The sequence below is a fragment of the Porites lutea genome, chromosome 6, assembly GCF_958299795.1.
Source record: "Porites lutea chromosome 6, jaPorLute2.1, whole genome shotgun sequence".
Classification (NCBI taxonomy): domain Eukaryota; kingdom Metazoa; phylum Cnidaria; class Anthozoa; order Scleractinia; family Poritidae; genus Porites; species Porites lutea.
Genome location: NC_133206.1, coordinates 13,530,502 through 13,547,271, shown reverse-complemented (window position 1 = coordinate 13,547,271; position 16,770 = coordinate 13,530,502). Strand labels below are relative to the sequence as shown.

The window sequence follows — 16,770 nt, the reverse complement described above, 5'->3', positions numbered from 1 at the left end:
ATCACACATGCAATGCGCGCCTCCCCCCTCACGTGACACTAATCACACCATTTTCAATATGGCGGACGAAGTGTTCCAAAGTGACACTAAATGTTTAGATCAGTATGATTATTTTTTTCGTCCTGATCTTCTTTCTGGTAAAGTGGCGTTTATAACTGGAGGTGGCTCGGGAATTGGTTTTACCATTACTGAAGTGCTGATGAGGTAAAATACCCGTTTAAAGTTCAGCTTAATTAATGTAACGGAAAGTGGATCCGGTTTTTCCAAAATTAAACAAAACGTAAGCTTAAAATGAAGAATTTGTAAGGCTTATTTCAGTAACTTAAAGGAATGCCCAGTATGCTGGGTGATTTTCCAGTCAACAGAATGAAATCACTCAGGCAGTCTTTGTCCCAAAACTAGCCAGAGGATTTTTCATATAGCAATCCTGGAAAATGGGGGTGGGGTATTCAACTCACGTTACATAGGGGGGCCGCTACGCTTACAAAGCTTCTCAGGATTAGGTGAGGAAATAGTAACAAACAACAGTAATGATGGACCTCATCCCTAAAACAATAGAATACTGTCATTCCCAGACCCACAATCCTTGCTGACCTGTGCGATGGATCAAGATGAATGTTCTGTTTTTATTCTGCCTGTGCCTTGGATCAAGATGAACATTCTGGTTTTATTCTGAAAGACCCCCGCTCCTTGTGGATAAGCAGATTCCTACCACCTCCCTTTTTTTTCAGGACCCTTTGAAAAAAGTTTCCTTCCCCTCCCCCACGCTCATTTTTTGTCAGTCCCTTTGAAAACAGACTACAACTAGTTACCTGCTGATAAGGGAATTGGAGTAAAAGTGAAATGCTTAGGCTGATTCCGAAACAGGAATTCCGCTAATTGCAGACTTCCAGCTTGCTATGCATCCTTGGAAATTCGAAACAATAACCTTTACCAACTTACATGCATGCAAACATGGTGGCCACTGCTCTTCCGCATTATCCTGGAACCAGCCAGAGCTCTTGATCCTTGGCGTTTGCAAAAAGGATCACTACTCTGAGAACAAGATTGACAAAAGAGCTGCATGGAATCAAAGATCCAATGAAATTAGAGCTGCACAAATGTTTTATTATTACAGACAGCTGCTGGACCCTTTTAGTATCCTTAATAGCAAGATCAGTCTGTAATACTGGGGGACTATGTCAGTGAAATGTCTGTGATTTATTTTTGTCCATATTGTCAGAGTGGCATTGATATCACAACAACATTAAAGGAGCTGTGTCATGGCAAAATTCAGCCAAATTAGGAAATTACAAAATACCCGATAAATTAAGTAAAACCTAAAAATAACCGCTTAAAACTTTAAAGGAAGGTTAAAATAACCTAACGGAAACAACATATGTAAAGGATGGGCAAAACTGAAGAAGATTGAAACGGATGGGTTTTTAAAAACAGCTGTTCAGCCTAACAGTTTTTCAAAGTTGATCCCTGCTGCTTGCAACTTCAAAAATAATGCTAATGAGACATATTTCATTGTCACGGATCTCTGATTTTGTCATTTACATGTAAATTCTTTGCTTACTTTAAGTTCGATAGCAATTGAGGGTGAGTAATGGGCAAAATTGAACAAAATGAACTGGACTGCCGTGACACAGCCCCTTTAAACATGGACAACAGAAACAATAACACATGCACAGTACAATCGACCTAATTAAATTATTCTCTCAAGGCACCTAATCCATTAGATCTCCACATTGTGACAGTATCTGGAGTAGATCTTAGGGTGGATCACCAGATAACTAAGCTAATTTCAAAATGATGACTGCAACAGAAGAGTTGTAAGCAGCAAGTTGATGGCCGTGTAAAATGGCTTGGAGTTCCAACTTAGTCAGGCATACTAACAAGAATTATTTTTAACCAATAAATAAAATGATAATATTGCATTTCCTGTTAACAGGCATCAGTGTGCTACAGTGATTGTAGGTCGAAACTTTGACAGGCTTAGAAAGGTAAGTTTTTCAGGTTGCAAAATCATGTTATTTGCATTTAAATACTGCAGATTTCAAAGTTACTGAGATGGTAGTTAAGAAGTTACACTGAGATTGTAACTATGGTCATGAAAGTCTCCATTGATATTGTATGACCACCTGTGTGGATCCTGACCCTTTAATGGTCATAGACTACTTTGACACAGACTGTTACTTGTGAGGGGGAGGGATCTTCCAAGTTTCCTAAAAAAAGGTACTGAGATCCTCATGCATCACTGATATATTCAACACCCATGTGGATGCATGCCGGGTCTGCACAATCTGTGAGCCAACGAACCATGCGAGCCATGGGAAAAAAAAAAGAGTTTTATGAAATTTTAAATGCATGAAAAAATAATGTTTCCTGCTTAGTTCTGAGGTTTTGCTGATGGAATATTTGCAGATTTGCAGAGTTACACAGTATTGATTGACTTTCACTGATTAGGGTTAAGCACTCAGTTAACTGACTAGGGTTAAGCACTTACTTTACGGATAATTTAGGGTTAAGCGCTCTTTAAGGTTAAAAACGTTTTTAACAGATGAGTGTTAAGCCCTCATTAAACAGATCATTTACAACAGCTACCTTCCGTTTTTGTTTTTTTTTTTCATATTTACTGCTTTTTCGATTTCTTTAGCATGGCTCACATGGCTCGCTGGCTCATACCTCTTGTGACTTAAATTTTGTAATTTATATCTTTTATTACCTGTGCAGGTGGGAGGGATCTTTCAAACCATACTCAAATGAGCATGATTGAGTTAGTAGAACAGGCCAGAGTAAAATGCCAAAAAAACGTTACAGTGACCTGAAAACTCTACTGAAAATTTTGTTCCACTACCCACCAGCACTTTAAATTCCTCATCAGGGTTTCCTCTAACTAACTGCTTAATCAACAAAAAAGGGTGGGAAGGAAAACAGATAGGGAGAGAAACTAAAAGGTGTAGGAAGAAAAACTGCTATCACCCTGAAACCCAAAAATTTCTTTTAATTTGCCCTCTGGTTAGCAAATAATTATTCATCATAATTTTCCTGTTATATTATCATTTTAGGCTGCTAAGAAGCTGGAGGATCTGACCGGACAGAAATGTGTCCCAATAAAAGTCGATGTTAGAAAGGTAATTTGTCTCCTTTAAAGGAGAGTATTGTTTAAATCAGTGTTGTTATGATATTGGCCATGAAACACTCAAGTTTTTTTGAACATCTTAGTATGTGTAATCAAATGGTGATGAGTGAAATTAGGGAATAATTTCAAGTGCATTTTGTCCAAATCCTTATAATTTCCCAAGCCTTTAGGCCTTTAGGCTCAGGAAATTATAAGGATTTGGACAAAACGCAATTGAAATTATTCCCTAATTATTTCATGAGTATACCATTTGATTACCTATTAATATCATGGGTGATGAATTACGTTAGCAATCAAGGATTTTTGACTTGTTTATCCTGGATCGTATCGATCGATTGTGAACTCCACTCTCTCAAACGTTTAGAGGTAAAATTTGGCTCAAGTTTTCAGAATTTTTCAACAAAATACCTCTAAGAATCCTTCTTGATGTGCTCTTTCGTGTGTTCAGGTTTTCTAAAGTGTCTTTTTGTGCCCTGACATCTTCATTCATGACATTTTAAAACTTCCTCACCATCTTGAAACGGAGACGTACAGCAGGTTGCCATGGCAATTTAGTAATTTCACATGTGCAATTACAAATTAACGCTGAAATTTCACGCCAAAATTAAGGAGTAATTTATTCTTCACCTATGATATTATACTAGAAAATAATGTAATGGCGCATGCACAAAGTAAAGGACCCTTTTTTTGTCAGGTCAATGAAATAGAGAAAATTATACTCAGTCGTTTATCACAGCTAGCACAGTTGAGTGAGCATTAACTATATCTCTGCTAGTTTGTTAAATGCTAGGTAAATGAAGTTGAAGCAGCAGTGGACAAAGCTCTGGAACTGTTCTCACGAATAGACATCTTGGTCAATGGTGAGAGTGTGAATATTTTCACATTTCCAGACGTGCTTACATCTAGAAAAAGCACCAACTTCTTATTCCTGGTGGAAGAATTTGAACTAATACAGCAGCGTAACTACCACATAATTTTTCAAAAAAAGTCAGAAACTAAAATAAGCTCAAACCAATGCAAGAAGATAAATGGCTATTTGAAGGACTTTCTCCCCAGTATCTCTGATTGTAGAAGTCTGTATAGGCTTGGGAACTTGGGAATTTTTCAGTATGTCATCTGAAGTCTTTGGATACCCTCAGGTGTGATTGGGTAACGTCTACAAAAAATCCAATAGAATTGTCAGTGAAAATAAAAATCTAATGCCTTAATGCCCCCTAAGAGTCCTGTGTACATACAGGTGTTTTAATACTGGTTTGAGTCACGTTATCATGTGTAGTGCTTGTGCTATCCTGGTTTATACATAGGACATTTGACTATGCAAGCATATGTCCAAGGCACCTCAGAAATAAGAAATAAATAAAATGTAGTTTTAGTGCTTTATGTATCTCAAGCAAATGTGAGATAAAATTAAAAGAGCATGTTACCATAACTTTTACTTCACAGTTGTAGAGAAAAAAACTCATGATTACTTTGGATTTCTTACCTTTCAGGAGCAGCAGGAAATTTCCTTTGTCCTGCAAGCAAGCTCTCTTATAATGGATTAAAAACAGGTACCTAAGTTAGTGCACATAGATTCAAGGCAAGTGAAAAAGGTTTGCAATGTCCTCATTAGCGAGTGTAGTGTTCTTATTAGGGAGAGTCTGTAATAGAGGGAGTTTATATTAGTCAAACGTCTGCAATTCATTTTTGCCTGGGGTCTAGCTGCTGTCCATATTATCAGGGTGTCCACAATGCAGGAGTTGACTGTACATACATTTTGCTACCTGTAATATTTATTGTTCTCTGCTACTCAATTCACTAGCATCCCGTGGTGTTTTTTGTTTTTGGAATACAGGTTATGTTGGTACCTGTTCTTATCTGCTGTTAATACAGTTGAACCTCCATTACGCCGCCACCCTCTATTAAGCAGCCAGTAATCAAAGTCCTGAAATAATATGCAGAAAAGAAATGAAAATCACACCTCTATTAAGCAGCCACCTCCATCAAGTGACTGCTGCTACCTTTTGGTCATCCCTGACCCAACAAGAGTTTTTTCTATTGCCGTCCTCTCTATTAAGTGGTCCATCATCAAATTCTTGATAAACTTAGTTTGGTTTTGTTTTAGAATATATATGATGGAGGAAAATACAGTCGGAGATGGTAGGTGACAACTTTTTGCTGCTCCTGTCGCATGTTTGTTTCAAAATAAAGTGTTGTTTTTGCTGAAAATTGTACTAATTTATGATGAGCCTCTATTGAGTGGTCAACCGCCATTAAGCAGTCACTTTCCGCTATCCAGAGAGTGGCCTGCACCTGATGAAGGTTCAACTGCAGTGGTCTGTTGACAAATTAAGGTTCTCCCAGTATTTTTGGTGACTGGTGCAATTTTGTTCTTTCCTTGCAGTTATTGATATAGACACGCTTGGAACATTCAATGTGAGCAAAACAGTTTATAACAAATTCTTCAAGGTATGTTTGTTGTCTTGTTTTATTACACTTTAATGTAAAGCCTAGCTAAAGGAACTACGACATTAATAGATTATTATTCTCTGCTCAAGATTATTCAGAATGTTGTAGGGTGTGTTCTATTGGCATGATCTGGGTTAGGACCAGTAATTCAAGATGAATCATAGCACATCAAAGGAACCATCGAATCCTCCCTGGGAAAGGATTCATTGGTTCATTTGATGTACCAGTGATCTCAGATCAAGGATCCTGATCCGGATCATCCCAAAGGAACACACCTATACATAGTTTCTTGAAATTTTTATGTATACAGGAGAATGGTGGTGGAAGCATCATCAACATTACTGCTACGCTTCATTACAATGGAACTCCTTTCCAGGTGTGTGGTTGAATTTGTTCTGGTAGTGGTATATTTAGTTAATGATTTATTTTTTCAGCACAATGATTATGTGGGAAATCAAGCAGACTTAAATAATTATAATATTTTACTGGAAAACTATTTTCACTGCAGAATAGCACTTAACAGTCACAATCCATTCTTTATACCTTTTATAATTCTTTTTCTTTTTAGTTGAATTAAAGTTGCACAGTTCAAGGCTCTTTGATTTGCATTTTTTTCTGTCGTTATTAGCTATTGTAGGCTTTTCTAGCCATTTTAGGCTCTTAATTAAGTTATCCAAGTATCAAGTTCTTCTGTCGGCTGCAAAACTGTTACTCTTTTAAAAAACATTAAAGAAAATAACTCGCGAAGGTTACAGTGTCCACTGTAAAAGCATAAATTCCTACAGGGCATTTGAGCGCAAGATAAACAACTACTTTTTATCACATCTCCTTAATCTCAGTCAATGTTTTCTCACTTTCTACAGTCCTTTTGTTCAAAGGTCATGCTCATTCTTACAAGTAACAATAATGACGACCACGGCAGTGAAAACGTCACTAAACAAATGAATTTGCCTTCTTTCAAACTTTAGCGCGTCTATTTGGACCTGCTCAATATGTCAAATGTAGGCCATTTTTCGGGGAGTTGAATTCTTAAGGACTTTATATCCAGGCTCAAAAATGGAAAGGAAAATTGATCATCGTATGTCCACGTCCTCCAAAAAACGTCGCATGAGAAGGTTTCACGTCGTAGTTGTGCAGTAATCGTCAAAGAAATGTACAAAAAATATTAATGCACGTGCAGAGCTGTTGTTTTGCTGAAAATAATTATTTTTTTGACGTTGTCGTTGTCTTGTCGTGGTGATGGTTACTTAAGCTCCCTAGTACTAGTGGCAGATCCAGGGGGGCTGGGCCGGGGGCTGCCTCCCCCCCCCCCCCTGCCCGAAGGTCTGGATCTACCACTCGTTACTGTATCAAGTCAAGTTGTTCGGGGGCCAAATTTGAAAAAGTTTTGTTCCACAACACAAGACGATTTTTAAGAAACAATTATATATAAGACGAATGTAAATGTATAGTATAGGAAGTCTCACTTGACTTGTTTTAAAAGTTTGATTCTTCCTTTAGTGTCATGCTGGAAGTGCTAAAGCAGCAATTGGTAAGTAAAGATACAACTATATTAAACTGGTGATTGGCCATTGTGGTAGTGAAGCTAATAAAAATATAACGAAACTAATTGAACACCTCAGTTCCTTGTCAGTTATCATTTTCGTATCTCCTCTCCAGTGTCTCACATCAGTGCATTTTGCCATGCTCTTACCGGTTGTTTCGCTGCATATTGCTACAAGTCGACGTTTCGCTGCGAAACGCGGCAGCCTTCTCGCGTCAGTTGGGAAAATTAGCAAATAACTTTGGTTTTAGCGTTGTTGTTTAAAATATATATTAACCTTGAGATTGTATTAGCATGACTTATATCAAACTTAATGGCATTTTAAGAGCCGTTTGTTCGTTAACTTAATGCATGACAAGTCGGAGACTACAGGAATTTCCTACAGGAGCGCAACTGAGATCTTCATTCTATGGTACCACGGAGATTTAAGTGGTCTACTTGTACTGCCATCCCCACCCCTAGCCAGTATTCTCCCTCCGTGTCGATACCTCTTGTATTGGATTTGTTCCAACTAACTTGCGGAAACCAACCTGATGAGCTCTGCTTGGTAAGTAGGGCTTCACAGTGGCACAACGAATTTGCAGCGAAACGACCGGACACTAGCTAAGAGGTTACGGTCACTGATTCGCTTGAAATCAGAGTTATGTCGTCCGAAATTTGTAGTCAAGCCGCTCGAAATGCTGAGTTGTGTGGCTCGAAATCTTATCACGCTTAACCACATCCTAGCACCTCTATTACACATTTATCGCGCTTTTTTCGTCTCATCGAAGATTTAAGAAGAAGATCTATTACACGCACTCTTTATTTGACAAAAATTAACTTTGCTTCTTTGTGCACTTCACCTAATAAAATTCGGGCGACATGACTCAGCATTTCGGGCGACTTAACTCAGGTTTTGGGCGACATAGCTTCGGGCGACTTGAACGGTTACCTAGCCATGCCCGTCTCAGAGCTTCTCTCTTCTACACGCAATTTCCTCTAACTCCCATCCTTTTTTCGCCTTAATCACGTAGGAAACATAATGATTCTTCATTATTCTGTGATTTGTTTTTGACCACCAGAGGGTATGATGAGACACCTTGCGGTTGAGTGGGGACCAGATGGTGTTCGAGTGAATTGTGTATCACCAGGAGCTGTGACAGACACTGAGGGGTTTCGTAAACTTGGTTAGTTTGATTTATCTACTTCGAAAGGGAAACAATAAAGCTTTTCCTCCCCCACCCCTACTAAGAAATGTTGTGCCGCAGTTCAAGTTACCTGTAGGAAACATCAAACACCCCGACTTTGAAAAGGAGTGTTAGGCAAGGAGCACAGACTGTTTTGTTCTCTTAAGCATATTAATCCATTTGACGACAGTTTCTGAACACTGTCTTTTATCGCCAGTTGTAGCAAGCTAAGTGACTGGAATATCAACATGAATTGGCTGTCATCAATTTGATAACTGTACCGGATCGGTCAAGGAATTCACTGGAATTATTCTTGCTTCTGGAAAAAATGGTCTAAAAGTTGTCCCTCAGCCAAATTGAAAAACTTGTCCGTAATGCGTTACTAGTTTTGTAGTCGTTTATAGTTTACACTATAGTTTACACTCGCTTGTGCTTTACAGTCGACTCCCTGTTAATGGACACCTCTATAAGAAAGACATCTCTCTAAGACGGACACTAGGTGCCGTTCCCAAAGGTGTCTGTCTTAGAGAGTGTTGACTGTATTGTAAAACAACTAAAAATACCAGTACAGGGGCATAGCAAGGATTTTTCAAGGGGGGGGGGGGGTGGGGTCACACTGTGTCACACCCAGGGTACTTACCAGATTGGTATGTCGACATCTACGCCGTGTTTTACTAAAAGTTACATTTTTTCGGATGAGCAGTGAGCGTGGTGGGAGGGACAAGCCTACAAACCTACAAAATAGCTGCATAGATGAAATCCACATAACATAAACTACTCTATGCTCTCTATCTCCCGTTTTCGCCACCTGGACCGGGTTGTTCAAAGAAGGGTTAAGATAACCCAGGGTTTGTGTGAAATTAAAAAGCAAGTTTAGTTTAATTCCTTTGGTCTGCAATTTGGTGCTTGGTTGCTCTAAAACGAACAGGGCAATTATCCGAGGAAATGCTTTTACCGGCAAAAGAAAAAAGGAACCGGATTAAAATTTAACCCCGGGTTAGCGCTAACTGGTCTTCGTACAACTGGGTCCTGTATTATAGGGACATAAAACAACTATCACACAAAGGGGGAGGGGGGATCACAGGCACCTCAGGACCCCCCTAGCTACGTCGCTGCAGTAAACTTTCTTTAAGTCGTCGCTCATTTTCGTGACATTGTCACTGAAAGAAGTCGACTTTTAGAGGAGTCTAGCCACACGTACAGAAAACTGGTTAGAAAGTTTACTTTTTAAAGCAATACACACGGAGGTATAGGTCCTCGTCGGCATAATAACCTAGTGGTTTTACACCTGTATAGTAAAAACCCGCAACTGACAACCTGGTTTTTAAGAACCTGTAAGGCTAAAATTTGCCAGTTAGGCGCCCTCTATACGAGAACCTGTTTAGCCTAAAACCGACTGAAATTTGAAACGAGTCGTTATTTCCTAAAAATCTATAAGAAAAATTCTGTACACTTGGGCAAATAAGATAAGTCAACATTCCGAATGTTGTTTGGAGACATAGGTACCTTTTGACTCTAATTACTATGTAATGTATACAGGTTTTATATAAGGAATGAGCTGAATATCGCTAAATACTCTTAAGTTACACTATATTTTTTTTTCTCCAGAAAATAAGAACCTTTTTAAGAATTTAAGTAGCCTAAAGTTGTGGTAATTACCATTTATGTAAGAACTTGTTTTGGCTAACTTGAGAAAACGCAGGTTCTTAGTCGAGGGTTTTTACTGTATGAGCTTGAAATTTTCCTGGCTTCTTGTCGGGTAGGTCACCAAAATGCATGACCCTGAGATTCCTAGGGAAAATATAATACCGTACAGAGACAAGACTAAACAGGTTAAAAGTTAATTTTAGAAGTTGTGTAGGAGTTGTCTGTACGAATTGCGTTTATTTTAACAGGGGGTAGGCATATTCCACCAAACTATGAAGAAAATGTACCTTTACAAAGACTTGGTTCTCGCCGGGATGTGGCAGACGCTGCACTGTTTCTAGCCAGCGGTGCTTCAGCTTACGTCACATCTAATACCTTAATAGTGGATGGCGGCAGCTGGATGACAGTTCCTGTTTCTTTGAAAATGATGAAGTCGATGAAGGCGATCAGTAAGCTGTGAATCCACAACCATAAGACTGAATAACAAAACTGAAACACTATGATGTATTATTTGTTTGAAGTAAAGATAGAGGGTGAATTTTCAGCTCAGTGTATGGATGTGAAAGATAAGATAATCAGCTTGTCACGAAGGTGGTAATTAAAGTGGCCGACAAGTTTCCGACCTGTGACCTTCCGAACACTGGGCGAGCGCCCTACCCGTCCACTGATCTATGTAGAGACTGATGGAGAGCAAGGCCATATACTATGTTCATCACTGTACACACGTCCTGCACACTGTAAGGATCAACAATTCCGGTGGCGTACTGTATGCTATTCACACTTGTCACAAAAAAACAGTATATATCAGTGAGTTGTATTGGAAAGTAAATAAGGCATGTAATATCCATTACATATTACGCTATAAAAATAACTATACCTAGCCTGTTACAAACTCCAAAATTCTTCAGTTTAGGGGCCGTTTATGGTATAATGTCAACAAAGAAGAAACAAGAATAATAGCTGTTCATTTATCACTAGTTCATGAGTTGTACTTCGACTATTGTATTGTGGGTTACAGTAAAAACCCGCGACTATGAACCTGGTTTTTAAGTACCTGTTAGCCTAAAACTTGCCAGTTAGACCCCAGCCTGGTAAACAAGAACCTGTTTAGCCTAAACGTCGAAGCAGGTCCTTTTTTTTAAATCTAGAGAAAAAATTCTGTACATTTGCTTATGCGCTATGAAATTTAACGTTAACGAAGGAATTTCTTGTAAACGACGAAATCACAGCTTCTTGTTAAACAAATATGTACTTCCCAAGCATTATATAAAACATTACAAACAACAAAATGAACTTTGAAAAACTGTTAGGCTAACAAGTTTTCAAAACCCCACAATTTCAATCTGTTTTAATCTTCTTCAAGTTTGCCCATCCGTGCCTACTTTTGTATTTGCTGTGTTATCAAAAACTTCTTTATATGTTTTGCACGATTATTTTTTTGTTTCATCCAATTTGGTGGCAGTTCCTACGGTTAGAATTTTGATAAAATTCGTTACACAGTTCCTTTAATTCATAGAATTTTTCACACGGCTAATTTGAAAAGAAATTTTGTATGCTGCACAATAAGGAAATGACTAAAATGCGCGAAAGAACGTAGGCTGCACCTACGTATGTCTATGTATGTCGGACACAGAAAAGGCCCTCCTCCCATTTGGTACTTTCTCATTTCACAGTACACTAGATACATCATTAAAATTCACTTCTGTGTTTGTTTCCCTACATCTTTGACGTTTTTTCTTCATTGCGGATTTTGCACTTAAGTTGAAATAATATTATTTTTCGACTGTGAATAAACGGCAGACTGAAAAACAAAATGAAAAAATCTTTTAGTAACTGTTAAAACTTGCCGCAATTATGCTTTGACGCTGAATTAACTGTTCGTCCAGACTGTTTTTTTTTTATTCAGTGGAAAACAAGAAAAACATGTCTAGACATCTCTTTGTGTGAACGTCCATTCGTCTGAAAATTTTTGTGATCACTCATTGAATTACACTTTCCTGACCACACCTTCATGGCATGGTTTGCAACTTCTATTTCTGTGTCTTGGCTTGTTTCTTTTATTTGTTAAAACTAAGAACCAGCTCGAACTTCGCATTTCTTATGTCCCGAATGTAATGCAAATGAGCAAGGGCAATAGATTTTCCTCATTAGCACTTTAACTCGGCACATGTGGAAAACCGGGCCCCAAACTTTAAAAAGAGCTATCCCAAATAGTTTCTTGTCAACTATATCCTATTCACGCTGATTGAAATGCTCTCTTAGAAAACAAAAATTTTACAACTGGGGCGAGTTTCAAATTTCAACTAATCGATAAACTGACACCACCATGCATATAAAAGGTCATGTTGAGATTGGTCATTTGACCAAGTTTGGTGCTCCAAGGTTGAACAGGGATCAAGTTATGACTCTTGAAACACGGTTAAAGAGCCATACAAACCTCTCAAATTTTTTGACAACGTCCCCCAAAACCATATAAACTCTTAGGGCCGGTTATTTAAACGAAGTCTAAGTTAACCAGTGGTTAGGGCTGAGCCGCGGCTTACACGTTGTCTCGATAAATAACGGCTAAACGATGCTTAAAATACATTATTAAAACACGACTGAACCGTGTTTTTGCAAGTCAATGGCTAAACCGTGTGTCACAAGGAAATGCATAGCCTGCGAGCAAGATTTCCTGTTAGGAAATGTATTGTCTGCGGAGTTATTTCGTATGCACATTTCCAGGTAGTGGTTGTGTCTCTGCAATATGACTTCTAAACCAAGTCGAACAACAAATTTCAGCGAACAAGAAAAATATTTATTGGCCGAATTGGGAAGAGACTTCCCAGAAGTGGAAAGTAAAGGTTATGACAGTAAAACGTTGGCAAAAAAGAGAAAGGCATGGGAAGAAATTTTAACTAAGTTTAACTCCCAAAATCTAAACGGAATCAAACGCGACCTCAGTCAGCTTCAAGGATGCTGGAGGCGGCTGAAACTCCAGTCGAAAAAGGAACACGACCTACATCGTCGTGAAGAAGGGAAAAACTGGTGGAGGAAAAGCTCCTGCCTCCCCAAAGTGAAGTAAGCAAATTAGGAGCAGACGTAATCCCAGCCTGTCCCAGCCTCAGTTAATCCGCTAGAGCAGGATTTTGACGAATGATGCAGGAGAAGAACTTGATTTAAGGCGGGACAAAGACGAGATGGAAGTTATTACATACGAAGTGGGGCCAAGTTTACTTGCTGACGTTGAAGCTAGTAGCAGGAAAGGAGCGGCAAAAGTCACAAAAAAGGAGAATAGTCAGAAGTACAATAATTTTTAATCGCTTCTAAATTATTTTTCTGTGATAATTCATCGCATAATTTACAGTTATTGATCATCAGATGACATTACATTGACAGGTGCAAACGCAGAACTGAGACCAGATTGCATGGTGAGGGAAGACCACAAATTGAAAATGAAGGTCCTCAAGCTCATGGAAGCTAATGCACCAATGCGATAAAATGGGAATTGGTTTGCCGGCCTGCATACTACACTGACAAGGACAATTCTTAAACCAACCTGTAGCTCCTTGAACTTTTGCGAACTTTAAAATATTCATCTCATGATATATAACCATTATAAATTTCAAAACAAAAGAATTAAAAGATTATTAATAATTAATTGCAGTGAATATTCTTTTTGTTTCCTATTATCGTGAAGTAATGAGCTGGCGTTTGGCATTCCCACTTGCGTCTGCTGCAGCAACAACGTCAAATGGGGTATCTTCGTTTTCAATGTCTTTATCAAAGTCTTGCTCTCGATGCATAAGAGCAGAATTATGCAACACTGCAGTAGCCACAATAATGACGAGGGTATTCGCCAAGGCGGTACGCAGTCCCAAGTGAAGACACGGAAAACGACGATTTAGCAGTCCATAGCATCTCTCAATACCACACCTAGTACGCCTATGTGCAGTATAGCGCACTTCTCCTGCATTCTTTAGCTTGAGGATTGGTGTCATTAAATGTGCTCTACAAGCGTATCCACTGTCACCCACAAGAATGCCATCAATAGCACTATCCCTTAATTTGTCTGCGATCTTGCTGTTCTCAAAAATGCGTAAGTCGTGGGTCGATCCAGGCCAGCAAGTTGCGATGTTGGTAATAAAGGCATCGCTATCACAAATGGCTTGGACGTTGATGGAGTAAAACTGCTTTCTGTTAACAAATGCCAAAGCATTCTCTTTGTTTGGACATATGATCCTGATGTGGGTACAATCGATGGTCCCGATTACACCTGGAAAGTGCGCTTATTTTCACGATTTCTGTGATATTCCTAAAAATGGGCAAACACAGTGATTTTCGAATTGTTATGTAGTTATATTTTATATGTAACAAAAAACCTGATGAATTTTTACCGTGTTAAAATAAAGATTTGATTGATTGATTGATTCTAACTCTGTTGAGGCCACTCAGCAGCATACATTAGAAGAGTCGAGGAGCCATACGAACTCCATGAGTCAACATCCCGGGGGGGGGGGGCACTTGGGTATTTTTTAAGTGGGTATGTACCGCCAGGGACTCCAAATTGGCACCCCCATTCTAAAAAAAATTTCCCCTAAAATTGATATCCCGTTCTAGAAATGGGCCAATTTTTTTTACCCCGTTCTAGAATTCGCCCTAAACCGGATACCTCGTTCTAGAAATGGACCATTTTTTTATACTCCGTTCTAGAAAGTTTGTAAATTGAAAAAGCCCTGTTTTTTTAAAAAGATATTTCTTTATTTGTTCGACTTATACATCAAATAAATGCTTCTTCATAATCAGCAACAATTTTAAGCAGAAGATAAATGGCTGCTTACAAAACTGGAGCTTTCGTGCGTTCGAAATATTATACCCCGTTCTAGAAAACGTCTCTGAAATGGATACCCCGTTCTAAATCAGGAGCTTCAAAATCGCGACCCCGTTGGGCGGCTCATCCCCGTATAGGCAATGTATGGGAGTAACCCCCCCCCCTCCCCCCCGCTCAACATCAAGACCAAGTGATAACAGCTTACAGGAGCTCCTGCAGCTTATCAATAATGGATGTATTTCCACCGTTTTGCAGCATGGTGGAGCAGACTGCTACCATCGTTTTCTTTCAAGAGTGGATCAGCACCATGCTGTATCAATGTCTCAAAAGCACTTTGTTTGCCATCAGCAGCTGCATGCATCAGAGGCGTTTCACCTGGTAAGCTTCTTGAACCAATGTCAAGACCAAGAGATAAAAGCTTGTTTATAATGGTCATATCTCCTCCTTGTGCAGCAAAATGGAGCAGATTTTGATGAAAAACGTCTTTCAAAGATGGATCTGCACCATTTTCAGCATCTCGAAAGCACCTTGTTTACCATCGGCAGCTGCATACATTATTGGTGTGCGGTTAAAACGACCATTCCTAGAATCAATGTCCAAGTGATGACAGCTTGTTGATAATGGATGGATTTCCACCCTGGACAGCACAGTGGAGCAGACTCCACCCCCGGGGGGGGGGGAGGGGTACTGCCATATATGGGCTATATGGGTATGTGCCGCTGTACCTTTTGTCAGCTTTTAAAGAAGGATCAGCACCGTTTTCTATCGACACCTGAAAAGCACTGAAAGGCCGGTACTGCATAGTCCATAATTGAGACCCATTTACAAGCGAACTCTTCCGAGTTAATCTTAAGTGAATATTAGGTGAGCCACCTGCTGAGTTAGAAGCGCTGAGAGAATTAATCACCCAAATTAGGCCCAGTTCAAACGTCGAATTTCACATGTTCCGAATTTAATTGCTATTTTAGTCGACTAAAATAGTTAAATACGGCATTTGATTCAAACGTCGAATTTAACTCTCTTCGCTGTCAATATTCCCAGTAATATAATGATAATTTACTAAAATTCATTCATTAAGTTCGGCACATGTGAAATGCGACGTTTGAATCAAAAGTCGAACTTAAGTCGAATCTTCGACTGTTTCAGTCGCAGATACGGCAAACGTTGCATTTAATTTAAACAGTCAAATTTAATTGATTCAAACGTCGCACTTCACATGCATTTAACTCTCGCGTTAAGTTCGGCACATGTGAAATTCGACGTTTGAACCGGGCCTTAACTGTTAAAACTGAAATTGTTGGGTACGTAAACATTTCGACCAACTGGATCAGTGAAATTCAACTGTGTTTCTGATCAACACCACAGCCTAATAGAAGAATTCAGTACTTCAATCTCTAGCTTTTGGGTAACAATATCCTTGCTTTGAATTTTTGTATTGATTTCATTGATTTTATCTTTCTTTATATTTATCATCATTATTTTATGCAATTATTGTAATCGCGTTTTTAGTGATCAATCATCTTATGTCGTATGTAGATGTTTATACAGAGGCTGTTGTTATTTCAATGTTTAAAGAATGCCATGTGATGTATTAGACAAAACAAATCAATTGATTTCGGAAATGTGTACGTAACGATTCCGAGGTAACAATAAAAGTGAAAGAAGATATACGATCTCGGTATCTTGCTGGGAAAATAGACAGCGTGATCGTCAGCCTAGTCCTTTTAGGCCTTTTTACAGACCGAAATGACGCATTTCCCTATCCTTTCATATACTTCCGCTAGGAAAATCTCTACCCTTTTTTATACCTAAAGCCTAAAAAAGGTACCCCTTTCGCGTCTCCCCCCCCCCCCCCCCCCATCCCCCTCCCCCGGATGACTTATTGCTCAAAAAATTGAATTAGTTCGGGTCGGTTCACAGTGTTTTAAATCAAACCTTAAAAAAAAACACTACTGATAACAAACTAAAAAACCTTGTCTTGGCTTTAAAACTCTCTCCATGACGAACCAATTTGTACTTTAGACAATTT

At 39.0% G+C, this 16,770-nt stretch overlaps 1 protein-coding gene across 1 annotated transcript; it reads left to right on the top strand.

Annotated features, from left to right (window-relative positions):
- Positions 1 to 3: 3 nt before the first annotated feature.
- On the top strand, positions 4 to 10,475 carry LOC140941038 (peroxisomal 2,4-dienoyl-CoA reductase [(3E)-enoyl-CoA-producing]-like). Its single transcript, XM_073389987.1, has 10 exons — positions 4 to 204; positions 1,937 to 1,988; positions 3,054 to 3,119; positions 3,918 to 3,987; positions 4,618 to 4,677; positions 5,511 to 5,575; positions 5,886 to 5,951; positions 7,076 to 7,106; positions 8,180 to 8,284; positions 10,180 to 10,475. Exons 1-10 carry the CDS (start codon positions 8 to 10, stop codon positions 10,389 to 10,391), a joined length of 924 nt encoding a protein of 307 aa, XP_073246088.1. The 5' UTR covers positions 4 to 7; the 3' UTR covers positions 10,392 to 10,475.
- The last annotated feature ends 6,295 nt before the right edge of the window (positions 10,476 to 16,770 follow it).

Bases quoted from the DNA above. Each gene is read 5' to 3' on its own strand.
- LOC140941038 (XM_073389987.1), top strand. From the start codon at position 8: ATGCAATGCGCGCCTCCCCCCTCACGTGACACTAATCACACCATTTTC. The intron at 3,120-3,917 runs GTAATTTGTCTC...GTTAAATGCTAG, and splicing joins TAAAAGTCGATGTTAGAAAG to GTAAATGAAGTTGAAGCAGC. The intron at 3,988-4,617 runs GTGAGAGTGTGA...CTTACCTTTCAG, and splicing joins AATAGACATCTTGGTCAATG to GAGCAGCAGGAAATTTCCTT.